Source organism: Alligator mississippiensis, chromosome 15 (genome assembly GCF_030867095.1).
Source record: "Alligator mississippiensis isolate rAllMis1 chromosome 15, rAllMis1, whole genome shotgun sequence".
In the NCBI taxonomy this organism is placed as follows: Eukaryota; Metazoa; Chordata; order Crocodylia; family Alligatoridae; genus Alligator; species Alligator mississippiensis.
The window spans coordinates 2,604,798-2,617,202 of record NC_081838.1 but is presented as its reverse complement, the minus strand read 5'-3'; the positions used below and the strand labels follow the sequence as shown (position 1 = coordinate 2,617,202).

Sequence of the window (12,405 nt, the reverse complement as noted above, 5' to 3'; positions counted from 1 at the left end):
TCAGTCCCACCCCCATCCTGGCAGCCTCCCAGGCTGAAATTGCCCCATAATGGGGACACGGCACAAAGCGTGACACCTCGCACCAGTTTGCCATGGGGAAACTGAGGCACGGGGCAACACTGGCATGCCGTGTGTGCACAGCAGAGCCTGGGCCCCGCTCATGCCCTCCCAATGCTGGGTCCCCTCCGAGGCACTGTGCGGCCCTCTGAAGTGCCCCGGGATGGGGGTGCTGGGTGTCGGGGGCCCCTTCGCAGCTGCCCCATGGGAGTCCGTCATGAGTAAGTCCGTCCCCAGTAACGAGCTGCAAGATCCTTCCATCATCTCACTCCGCGGCCCACAATGCCGGCGACATTTCCGCCGAGGAGCAAGGAATCTCATTTCCGCCCCAATTATCACGCTCCCGGCGCTCCAGCACGTAGCGCACGAGGGCTTGTCACTCTCTGCCTAAGGTCCCCCCGGGCTCTGGGGCTCTTAATGCCACGTCAGCATTGTAGCCCCCCACCCCGGTTAAAGACCTTTTGCAAACGAGCTCCTGGGAGCAGCTGGATGGCTTGCTACCACCCCCAGCCCAGGCGCCTGGGGACCCATCCCTGGCCCCGCGCCCTCCCGGAAGGTGCTGGCGATGCATCGGGTCCTGTCTGTAAACCCGCTCCCTCGGTGGGGTTGTTGTCGAGGGCAGGGCAGGAGGTGGTCCTGGCTCAGGGAGGGTCACCGGAGCCCTGGGGCCAGACGATGGAGCTGCCTGAGCCCAGCTGCTCCAAGACAGCCTTGCAAGCGAGCTGCTCCCCCCACCCAGCACCTTCTTGTGTGCAGCAGCCCCCCCAAAAATGCCAGCATCCGCCAGGCCGGGAGCCAGGGAGCTGAGAGCTATCAGACTCGACAGCTGGAGTTACAAGTGGGCTTCAGCCCCGCGGTTGTCCCAGGACCCCTTGCCACCCGGAGCGGAGAGAGCGCCCCGGCATCCTGGTTCCCAGCCCCCTGCTTTCCCCTCTCCCCGCCCCACACGCCGCAGAGCCCGGCAGGGCCGCACACGGTCTCGCCTGCAAATGCACAGAGCAATGCTGCCGCCCAGCGGCTGCTGCCGAGTCCACGCGGCGCCTGGGGAAAGGCAGGCAGGGGCCAGGCCGGCCGTCTGCTCCAGCACAAGTTCATGCATGCCCACCCTGGGGCTCCCAGTGTCACCTTGCCCTGCTGGCGCCAGAGTCAGAGGCGTCCGAGCACGCGGGGCACGGCCACTCGTGTCCTGCACGCCCAGCACGGCCTGGCTCCCCTGCCCCGCTTCAGTACATCTCAGGGCCACTTTGCTCATCAGCAGGAGGATGTTTATTAACACCGGTACAAACGAATCTGGCCTGGGGCGGGGGCACCCAGCCAGCCAGGAGCCCCTTAACGAACCAGCAAAACTAACGAACCCAAGAGTCTCTGAGGTAGCAGTGCTGCAAGGCTGGGACCCGATTGCCGCCCCAGCCTCCATCCTGGCCAGTTCATGAAGGCGGGACCCCCTGCGAGGGGCTTTGCAGGGCTCCATCCTGAGCAGGGGCCGAACCCAGGAGTCCTGGCTCGCAGTCCCCGGGAGGGGCGCCGAGGCCGCCTGGGGTCACTGGTGCTGCTTCCTGTGCCGCAGGATCTCCGTGGACGTGAACATGAAGTCCCGCTGGCAGGCGTCGCAGTGATACAGTCTCTGCAGAGCGCTGGTTTTGGACAAACTCTCCGCAGGCTCCTCTGGGGGCGGTTCTGGAGCAGAGACGGCAGAGTCGGGGGGTCAGGGCAGCCTGACTTCCCGCCAAGACACCCCCGGGGAGCTGGCGACGATCCCTGCAGGGGTGCGCCGTGGGAAGGAACCCCCCCTCCACCATCCCAGGCTACACAAGCAAATGCAAATGCAATTCAAAGCAGGAGGAAAAACGCCAGGGTATTTTGCACACGGACTCTCTCCAGGGATTTTGCCGGTTTACACCCCGCTCCCCCCCCAATCTGGAAGCGTGGCTGGCCCGAGAGACCCGCGGACGCACCCTCGGCAGGCCGGCAGCTCCTCTCATGGCTCACGCGCTCCAGTGGGGTGAAGGGCATGTGGAGGTCGCAGTGCGGGCAGGTCCAGAAGCTGCGCAGGCACTCGCTGTATAGGTCGGTGTCGCTCTGTCCAGACAAGGCCGGAGAGGGGCCGGTGAGACCCGGGCCCAAGGGGGACGGGGGTGGGGACGGGGACCCAGGGATGCTTGTACTCACAGTGAGGCAGTTGTAGGTCAGGTAGTCAGTCACGCGGTACCCGCCTTTCACCTCGTCGGGCGTCATCTCCGCTCCTTGGAAGAGCCCCGGGAGCCCCGGCGCGGCTGCCACTGTCTGGGGGCCCACGTACAGGCTCTGCTTCTCCAGTCCCGAGAGCCGGTGCAGGCTGTATTGCACCTGGGGGGGGGGCGGGGAAGAGGGTCAGGGCGGGGAAGGGGTCCCCCTCCTGTGCCATCCCCCGGGCAGGGGAGCGAGCTGTGGGCCAGCAGAGCCATGGGGAGGCATGCTCAGCCCCCTGCTCCAGCTCCCAGAGCAGCCTAGCGAGCTGGCAGGTAGGGTGGGACGCGGTGCTGGGCTGGGCTAGGAGGGGAGGATTTGCCCACCTCCGACTGCATGAATTCCAGCAGCCCCCGGGTCAGCGCTGTCACCTCCCGGGCGTCCGGCCCCGGCTCCGGCACCCCAGCCCTGCCCTCCAGCTGCTGGTTCAGCAGCCGTTCCCAGGCGGCGCGGTGCTGCAGGGCCGCGGAGAGCAGGCGCAGGGCAGCCTCGCTGTCGGGCACGTGCAGCTCCAGCCAGGCGTCCGCCACCAGGCGCGTGCAGTCGGCGCTCGTGTCCAAGCAGCGGGAGAAGAGCAGCAGGGCCTGGGGGCAGACAACGCTGCTGTCAGCCCGGGAGGGAGGTGCGGGGGGGGGACGGTACTCGGGGCGGGGGGCAGCACCCACCTGCAGCGCCGGGACCCGCACGCAGTTCACCAGGTAGGGCTTGTTGGTCTCCAGCAGCGACACGAAGGCCAGGAGCTGGTGGCGGCTGCTCAGCCCCTCCTTGGACTCTGCAGAAAGTCCGGGGGCTCAGCTCAGCCCTGCCAGGGCCGCCCGGGGAGCCCCACCGCGGAGCCCCCCACGCAGAAGAGGCCAGGGGTCAAATCTCCAGCCTGGTCAAGTCCCTGCATGCGCTGGCCTCGTTGCACAGGAGAAGCAGCTCCTCCGTGCACGGGGTCTGCAGCGCCCGGGGAAGGGTGAGCCCCCCGAGGCTGGGCAGAGGGGCTCCCCGCCCCCACGCACCCACCTTGGCTCTTCCCACGCTCCTCTTTGGGCAGCAGCAGCTCGGGGCTGGTGGCAAAGACCGAAGTCGGGTGCAGGACAACCCCCTGCTTGCTCCTGGTATGGAAAATCTGCCGCGGGACCAGGCCGGGGGTTAGGGGCAGGGTCTACAAACCACCTCCCCGCTCCTCCACGCCATGCCTCCCAGAGCCAGGAGACAACCCAGGAGTCCTGGCTCCCACCCCTCCTTGCTCTAACCACTAGGACCTACTCCTCTCCCAATGCTGAGAACAGGACCCGGGAGTCCTGACTCCCAGCCCACCCGCTCTACCCCACTAGACCCTGCTCCCATGAGCTGGGGAGAAGCCGGGAGTCCCGGCTCTCCCCCCGAGGAGCGGCAGCATGGCGGGGGGGAGGCGTTACCTGGTCAGAGTCCTTGCGGCAGCTGTTGAAGGAGTCGGGCACGGCCAGCTGGGGGTAGAGGCCCCGACACAGAACCAGCTTGAGCAGGGTGAGCTGCTGGGGGGACAGGGCCGAGCCGGACACGGCCTGGAGCTCGTCCACGTTGTGACGCAGCTTGAACTTGACGTCCTGCGCAGAGAGGGGCTCAGAGATGGGGGGCACTGGCAAGGGGGTGCTCACAGCTGCCCCTGCAGAGCCCAGGCCCCACCAAAAGCAGGTGTCAGGGGGGCAGGGACAGGTCCTGACTCCCCGCAGCTGGAGCACACTGGACCCCACTGCCCGGACCCCAGGCATCCTGACAACATCCCGGCTATCACCTGCTGGACCCCACCGCCCCTCAGAAACGGGAGAGCGGCCAGGCATCCAGACCCCCCCGTCCTGTCCACCCACACACCTGGATGTCGACGCTGCGTGCCCTGTCTCCATCCCCAGGGGCGCCCGCACCCTCATCCTCGCTGGAGGACGCAGCCTCCCCGTCCTGCAGCTTGAGCGCCTTGCGCCGCCGGCCCTCCGTCTGCTCGTGTCGCCGCCACAGCCGGTGCAGCTCCCGGCGCTCCCGGTGCCGGCTCTGCTGCGTGTAGCTGTCGCTGGCCCGGGCGGATGCCACCTTCACCAGCCCGTGGTCCCGGAGCAGGTCCTGGGGGCGAGACAGGGCCAGGGGGTGCTGAAGCCTGGCTCCCCTCCCCTGACAGCCCCCGGGCCGAGCCCGGCCCCATCCGCACCCACCTGGAACTGTCGTCGCAGGTTGGCCGCCTCGTAGAGCCGATGCTCCTCCAGGCCCCGGCGCCGGCACCACTTCCGCGAGTTGCTGCTCCGCTCCGACTTCACCTGCCACCGGGAACAGCGTGGCCTCAGCGCTGGGGGAAGGGGACGGGGGGTCCCGGTCCTCCCAGAAGGCCTCCCACCCTGCGCTTCCCACCCCACGGGCGACACAGACCTCCCTGGCCCATCCCGCTCAATGCGGCAGAAGCCCCCCAGGGGTGCAAAACCGCTCTGCGATGCCTCCCCCAGCGCCGAGCCCCAAGGGGTAACTGCCCCAGGCATGTCCCCACCCCCCCGGCCTCCTGGAGCTGGCAGCTGGGCCCACCTGCACCCACTGGTTGAAGGTGTTGAGCAGCGTGAGGGGGTCGCCGTGGGGGCTCTCGAGGGGCCGGCGGGCTGTAGCACAGTCAGGGTTGGCGTGCGCGGGGCGCAGGAACGGGGACTGCACGCTCAGCAGTGCTGCGGCCGTGAGCACCGGCTCGGCCAGGCCGAACAGCACCCCGAGGACCAGCATCTTCCCTGCGGGGCAGAAGGGCATCAAAGCGGGGCAGGGGGCAGCTCCAGTCCCAGGCTACCTAGCCCTTTCCCCACCCCCTGGAGCCAGCCCCAAGGCCGCTGTGCTCTCCCAGCATCTCACCGACCACCACGTCCACGGGCAGCTGAGCCAGCAAGCTCCCGATGGGTGTCAGGTCCTCGGCGTCATCGAGGGCCCCCTGCTCCCGCAGGTAGCGCATGGCTGTCTCCAGGCTGGACGGTGGCGGTGGCTCCAGGAAGGGGAAGCTCCGGGGGTCGCCCAGACACATGCTCTTCATCTGGACAGGGGCAGAAGCAGCTCTGGGTGGGCATCCTGGGACGGCTGGGGCCGGCTCAGCACGAGTCCCGGGGGTTCCCTCCTGCCTGGGGGTGATTGCAGGGGAAACACCCCCACGTGCCCTACCTGGAGCACCAGGGCATCGAGTGCCACGCGCTGGATCTCGGGCACGGGGTAGGGGGCGAAGGCGTCGTAGTCGGACTCGGCGTAGAGCCGGTAGCACACGCCGGGCCCCGTCCGGCCCGCACGCCCCTTGCGCTGCTCTGCGCTGGCCCGGCTGATCCAGAACTCCTGCAGCCGCTGCAGCTTGGCCTGGGGATCGTAGCTCATCTCCTTCACCTTCCCTGGGGGCCACAGGGGCGGAGGAGGATTAGGGGGCGACAGACATCAGGGCACACACAGGCTGAGCTCAGTCCTGCGGCACCGGCCCCCCCGAGCCCTCCGCCCCTGGGGAACATCTCACCGGAGTCCAGGACGAAGCGCACGCCGTCGATGGTGACCGAGGTCTCGGCAATGTTGGTGGAGAGGATGCACTTGCGGACGCCCGGGGGCGGCAGGTCAAAGACCTGCGGGGAGGGCAGGCGGCAGCCTCAGCACAGCCCCTCCAGCCCGCCCGCCCGCCCGCCCCTCCAGCCCGCACCCAGCCGCCCCTCACCTTGTCCTGCTCGGCGATGGAGAGGGTGCTGTGCAGGGGCAGCACCACCCAGCGCTGCGTGTGGGTGGCGTAGGTCTGCGCGGCCTCCAGCACGGCCCCGATCTCGGCCACGCCGCTGAGGAAGACCAGCAGGTCGCCGCGCTCCTCGGGCGGGTACTTGTGGTCGATGGCCTGCAGCACCCGCAGGTAGGGCCGGGGGTCCAGGCGCTCCTGCTTCCCGCCTGCCCCTGCTGCCTCCTCCGGGGGGATGGGCTGGTAAATGACCTGCGAGGACAGAAGCCACGTCTGGCGGGCGCATCTCGGAGCCCCTGTATCCCAGCCCAGAGGTGGCTGCATCTCGGGGCCAGGAGAGGAACCCCTGTATAACGAGCCACCCCAGAGCCAGCTGCATTTTGAAGCCAGGCACATAGGACCCCCCCCACATCGGCCCCTCCAGGCCCCCCCTCACCGTGATGGGGAAGAGCCGCCCGGGCACCTGGACCACGGGGGCACCCCCGAAGTAGCTGGAGAAGAGGCGGATGTTGATGGTGGCCGACATGAGGATGAGCTTGAGGTCGGGGCGAGCGGGCAGGAGGCGGCGCAGCACGCCCAGCAGGAAGTCGGCGTGCAGGTGGCGTTCGTGCACCTCGTCCACGATCAGCACCCGGTACCCGGGCAGCGTCGGCTCGCGCTGCACCTGCCGCAGCAGCAGCCCCTCCGTCAGGAAGACGATCCTGGTGGCCGGCGACCGGCTGCTCTCGAAACGGATCTGGTACCCGACCTGGCAGGAACGGGGGGGCAGGCGGGCGGTCAGACGCCTGCCCCCGGGGGCACAGGCTGCAAAGGGAGGCATCCCCGGACGCTGCGATGGGACAGGCCTGATGCCTGGGTCCTGCCTGGATGTCACGGGGGACGACGCGCCTGGACGGAGCAGGTCCCACCCCAGCCGAGCCCTGGCTCACCTCGGACCCGTACTGGTGCAGGCTCTCGAAGGCCACGCGCTTGGCCAGGGAGACGCAGGCGATGCGGCGGGGCTGCGTGCAGGCCACGTGGCTGTAGCCGGCGGCCAGCAGGTACTGGGGCGCCTGCGTGGACTTGCCGCAGCCCGTGTCCCCCGCCACCACCACCACCCGGTGCTCGGCCACGGCCTCCAGCAGCCGCCGGCGGTACTGGGCGATGGGCAGCGCCGCCCGCTCCCGCTGCAGCCGGGCCAGCCTGGCGAAGCTCTGCTTCTGCGCGAAGTCCAGGTAGTGCAGCAGGCCGGCGCGGAACTCGGCCAGCCGCGCCCGCGGCACCCCGCACGCCCCCGGCTCGCCCCGCACCGCCAGGTTGATGCGGTGGCGGGGGTCGTAGGCCCCCGGCCGGGCGGGCGCCGCCGGGGGGTCCCGCTCCGCGCGCCCGCCCTGGAAGCGCTGCAGCCGCTCGAAGAAGGCCCAGAAGCGGCGGGCGTCCTCGGAGCCGGCCCGCAGGCAGCCGTCCCCGTCCGCCCCGAAGTGCAGCTCCTCCAGCCGGCGCCGCAGCGCCGGGCACCCCCAGTCCCAGCCGCGCTCCGGCCACGCGCGCCCCGACGTGTCCCGGGCCCCCTGCCGCGCCCTGCCCGAGGCCATGCTGTGCACCGCGGCGGGGGGCACCCCTAAATCCCGTCGGGGGGGGGGGCACCCCGCTTAGCACCCGCTCCCCGCTCCTGGGCCCGATCCGGCCGCGCGGAGGTGCAGGCCGCCGGGAAGCGCCGCCTCCACCCGGCGCGGGCCGGCCCCGGGGGCGGTGCTCGGCGCTGCCTGGGGCGGGGCAAGTGGAGCACCGCCTCCGGGGCGGGGCCAGCCTGCGCGCGGATCAGTGGGGACGGGGGATCGCGTTCGCTGCACACACGTTCCGATTAATACGTAAAATGATACTCCGCTTCAAGTACGCGACGGTCAGATTAGGACAAACTGCGACTGGGGCCACCCCAGCCCGCGTCTCTGGCCCCGGGCCACGCTCTCCTCGACGCCTCCAGCCGGTCTTGCCCGGCCCCCGTTCCCACCGTACGAAATGCACCGGCTTCAATAAGGAATTGGCTTTTGGGCTGGGATTATACTTGGAAATCCTGTTTGGGCCACTCCGTGACTTACCTCCGCGCTGCCCCCTGGACATCTCCCACAAGAGACCCGCCCGGCCCAAAAGGCGGTGTGGCCGTGCCAGCCAACGCACTCGAATAATAGAACAGAATCGAGTATAACGGCTCAAACAAGGAACTGGTTTTTGGGCCGGGATTAGAGATGGAAGTCCTGGTTGGGCCGCCCCGCTTCATGGCACGGGCGATCCTCCCAGGCATCCCCGACCAGAGTGATGTCTGCAGAGTGGCTCTGCCACGTCCTCAACTCAGAGCAGCTCAGAGATGGGGGATCACGGCGGCCTCCCGTCCTGGATGCCCCCCAGACAGCCGGCAGGGACAGGGAGATGCGGGGCAGGGAGGGACGGAGAGGCAGGACGGCCGGGGTGAAGTGGTGGCAGGAAGGAGGAGAGGGGCGTGGGGGTGCTCTGAGCTGACAGCGTGGCAGGGCCACACCGCGCTTTGGGCCAGGCAAGTCTCTGGCCAGAGATGTCCAGGAGAGTCCCCCGGTGCCACAGACGTATTCTGGTGGGCGGCCCAAGCAGGATTTCTAGCCATAATCCCAGCCTGAAGCCAGTTCCTTACTCGAGCCATTATACTTAGTGCAGTGGGCGTGGGGGCTGTGAGTTGGCAGCCTGGCATGGCCAAACCGTGCTTTGGGCCGGGCGGGACGGCGGGCGGGGTTCTTTGGGACGGTCCCCCAGTGGCATGGCCATGAAATCTGGGGTGGCCCAAGAAGTACTTTGCCCCATAAACCCTAATCCAACCTTCATTTAGGGCTCTGTACTTGACGTGGAATATTATTTTACATCTTAATTAGTACATATGTGTAGCTCATGAAATTCTCTTTCTTTAGGATACGGAGTTTATTAATAGCAAGCTTTTATTGGCTCTAGATCAGCTTTGAAAAAGGAACCAGGAATAAGGAACTGGGAATAAGGAACCGACTTCAATCTCATTGGGGCCAAGCAAGCAGCTGGCACCCAAGTGGCACCGAGGACGCACCCAGGGACGCCAACTCATTGCGGTGCCAGCACTCAGCCCTTCCCCGGTGCCCGCCGGCTACACCTGCTCCTCCATGGTGGCCCGGTCGCTGGTGGACTTGGAGGGCGTCGAAGCGGTGGGCTCCAACTCCTGCAAGGCGCCGGCCAGGCGGGCACCCAGGGAGCACCGGAGCCCGCGGGCCAGCAGCACATAGAGCAGGGGGTTGAGGCAGCTGTTGACGTAGGCCAGGCCCAGCACCAGCGGCTGAGCGGCGTGTGCCAGGCTGTATGGGGCCGCGCCGGACACGTGCGTGGCCAGGACCAGTCCCACCACGTGGTAGGGCAGCCAGCACACGAAGAAGCCCACCACCACCGGCAGCACCACCCGGGTGGGCTGGCGCGACAGCCCCCACCGGCTGTCACGGAGCCGGGCAAGGAGCAGCCCGTAGCAGGTGCAGATCACGACAAAGGGCGCCAGGAAGCCGCAGGTGAAGCGCAGGGCGGCCGTGGCCACCTCGGCCGCATGCTGGTGCCCGGGCACGGCGGCGTAGTCCAGCACGCACGTCACCTTGGGGGAGAAGACGTCCGTGCGCGTCTTGCGGAAGATGAAGGACGGCACGGTGAGGAGCAGCGCCAGCAGCCAGGCCGCCCCGCACACGCCCCAGGCCAGCCGCGCCGAGCGGTGGTTCTGGCACCAGATGGGCAGGGTCACCAGGGCGCAGCGGTCGGCGCTGATGGCCGTGAGGACGAAGACGCTGGCGAACATGTTGAGGATGGTGAGGGACGGCAGGAGCTTGCAGGGGAAGCTGCCCAGCGCCCAGTGGTGGTCGCGGATGAGGGGCATGGCCAGGAAGGGCAGCGCCAGGCAGCACAGCAGGTCGGCCACGGCGAGGTTGAGGAACCAGACGGTGTTCACCGTGCGCTTCATCTCCACGCCCGTCACCCAGATGACGGCCCCGTTGCCCAGCACGCCCAGTATGAAGACCAGGGCGTAGAAGGCCAGGGCCAGGCCGTGGAGCGGTGTGAGCGTGTAGGGCAGCACGTCCGAGCTGTCCCGGTCGGGCATCGTGAAGTTGTAGTCGCCAGGGTAGTCATCAGGGTAGGTGTTGGGGTAGGGGTTGTTACCGCTGCTACCTGGAGGGAGGCTCATTCTCCACCAGCTCTGACCCTGGGGAGAGAAACCTGGCTTGCTTTGCCGTGCTGAAACGGGGCGCCACGCGCCAGCTCCTGTCTGCAGCTCGGAGACCCACGGAAACCCCCAGCGTGGCCGCTCCAGCCCCCGGGCTGCCCCGAGTGCAGAAGGCTGTGTGCACGAGGACAGCACCCACTCACTGCACAGCCCTTGCGTTGAGCAAGCCGTGCCCTGACTCCGGGCCGCCTGCCGGAGGGGGCTGTGCCGGGGGCACGGTGCTGGTGTAAGCCAGGCACACGCTTCCCAAGTGCACCGTGCCCGGTGAGCACTCGAGTGCATGGGGAACTCGCCGGCCGCCACACCGGGGCTGTGCGGTGTCCAGAGAGCACTATGCACCACAGCCGTGAGTGTGTGCCTGTGTCAGGACAAGAGCAGCATCTCCACCCCCACCCCACACACACACACACACACACACATGCACACACGCGCAATCCCCTCACGTGCCCTTCCGGAGCTACCCAACAGACGATGAAAACCGGGAGGAAACTGGCCTCTTGCTGCCTCTGGATCCAAGACTGGGCACGGGCTTCACTCCCAAAGAATGAGGAAGGGGGTGGCTCCTGCGCTCCTAAGTGTCCCCTGCGACACACCCAAGCACGATTATAAGAGCAGATTTTCAATTGCCTCGTGATGCATTTCCTCCCTGCCTGGTGTAACCTCTGCCCACACTCACCCTCGCAACCTCAGTGCAGGGGCACCGAACCCAAGACACCTGCATGAGGGTTATTGCTGGGCTGGAGGGAGGACGAAGCTGTTTTCCACCTGCCGCCCCGCGGGCAGCGCGCCAGGCTCTGGGCACACTCGCAATCCATCCGGGGCAAGAAGAAACAGGTGTAAAGTGCAGCGCGGAAGGTGCAGCCAGACGAATGCTTGCCCGGGCCCGTTTAGACAGCGTCAGGGGCCTGGATGCAACGTCCCTGCCCGCCCGGTTGCTCCTTGGCCCGGAAGGGTGACCAGGATCCCCAACCCCTCTGTCCTCCGCCGAGCCCAGCTGGGCCAGAAGTTGTGGTCGCAGTTGCGTCAGGTCCTTGCGACAGCAGCTGGACACCAAGGAACTGGGGGGGGGGTTCCCCTGTCCCAGCCCTGGGCGAGGGAAGCAGAAGCAGCGGGGGCGAGGGGAAGCTGGGAGTTCTGCAAAGCTGGCAGGGCGCAGTCCTGCAGCTGGGTGCCCGCACATGCCGACCTCACGGGCAGGCTGGAAAGCTGTGTGCCAAGGTGCGGGCACCCTCGGGCCCCTTCCCTGGGGCTGGGGCACAGCTGGGCTGCCGCTGGCTGCTTGGTAGGGGAGGGGGCCAGCGTGTTGTCTGCGGGGGTCCATCCCCCATGTGGGGGTCGTCGGTGGGACCTACACCGAGCCTTCCCCTGGCCCAGTCTTAGCACTGCTTGCAAACTCGCTGCACGCAGGATCCGGGCACGGCCAGAGCGCAGCAGCCTGCAGGATCCCCCTGCCCAGCTTTGGACCGGGGCTCAAGCCGGGGCGCCCCATCCCTGCCCCTACCCGCTGTGGCCAGGGGTCTCCCAGCCCCCCGAGACCGCCCGGGGATGGATCCCCCTCCCCACGGCCCAGCAGGAGCATTGCTCTCCCGCTGCAGTTCCTTGCACAACTCCGACCTTGTGTCACTTCCAGCCTGGCACAGGGCAGACATCTCGCTGGTGTGGTGAAGCCGCCTCCACTTTGCTTAGGACAGCAAGAAATCTCCAGGAAACCGGCCTCCAAACATAAACAGCTGAAAGGGGAAGCTGGGGGGAGCCAGCTCACACTGGGGACTGTGGCAGGGTGTGAGGCCATGGTCATATCCCTGAGCCCCGAGCACGTCTGACCCGGGGCTGCAGCTTTAGAGCAAGGCTGCCTGCCCTGGGAGGGGAGTCAGGGGGCCAGGAGGCAAGCAGGGGCCCCAATCCTGAGCTGAGCCCACAGGTACGTGGTGCTGGGGGCTGCCTGTTTGCATCGTCTGCAAGTGCCGGCAGCAGCGCCAGGTACCACGAGACTGCACGGCCACTGCCCCGGCCCCGGGTCCCCTTGCAGGATCCAGGTCTTTGCACCGATCCCGTGCATGCACCCATGCACCTCTGCCCCGTGGGCACCACGGCCCTGCCTACCCCCAGCCCTCAGGGCTCAGTCGCAGCCCACCCCCCATATCAGGCCCGCAGAAAGCACCCCACTGACCAAGGGCCAATGTGCTGCAACACCCAGGGTGGAAGA

General features: G+C 67.8%; 2 protein-coding genes across 4 annotated transcripts; both read right to left on the bottom strand.

Moving 5' to 3' along the window:
• Positions 1 to 1,300: 1,300 nt before the first annotated feature.
• Positions 1,301 to 7,697, bottom strand: DHX34 (DExH-box helicase 34). The gene is made up of 16 exons (XM_059718306.1): positions 6,898 to 7,697; positions 6,405 to 6,716; positions 5,957 to 6,220; positions 5,765 to 5,867; positions 5,428 to 5,645; positions 5,128 to 5,302; positions 4,816 to 5,009; positions 4,455 to 4,556; positions 4,123 to 4,365; positions 3,690 to 3,857; positions 3,292 to 3,397; positions 2,949 to 3,055; positions 2,610 to 2,867; positions 2,227 to 2,403; positions 2,013 to 2,136; positions 1,301 to 1,734 (listed from the first exon to the last, which is right to left on the bottom strand). The coding sequence occupies exons 1-16, from the start codon at positions 7,540 to 7,542 to the stop codon at positions 1,598 to 1,600; spliced, it is 3,333 nt and encodes a 1,110-aa protein (XP_059574289.1). The 5' UTR covers positions 7,543 to 7,697; the 3' UTR covers positions 1,301 to 1,597.
• A 1,064-nt stretch (positions 7,698 to 8,761) lies between these two features.
• LOC106737299 (C5a anaphylatoxin chemotactic receptor 1) lies at positions 8,762 to 10,964 on the bottom strand. Of its 3 annotated transcripts, XM_059718313.1 has the most exons (3): positions 10,876 to 10,964; positions 10,661 to 10,781; positions 8,762 to 10,178 (listed from the first exon to the last, which is right to left on the bottom strand). In XM_059718313.1, the coding sequence occupies exon 3, from the start codon at positions 10,158 to 10,160 to the stop codon at positions 9,090 to 9,092; it is 1,071 nt and encodes a 356-aa protein (XP_059574296.1). In that variant the 5' UTR covers positions 10,161 to 10,178; positions 10,661 to 10,781; positions 10,876 to 10,964; the 3' UTR covers positions 8,762 to 9,089. The 3 variants fall into 3 exon arrangements, with proteins under 3 accessions (XP_059574296.1, XP_059574295.1, XP_006277270.4); XM_059718312.1 differs by having other exon boundaries at positions 8,762 to 10,781; XM_006277208.4 differs by having other exon boundaries at positions 10,661 to 10,884.
• Between the last annotated feature and the right edge of the window lie 1,441 nt (positions 10,965 to 12,405).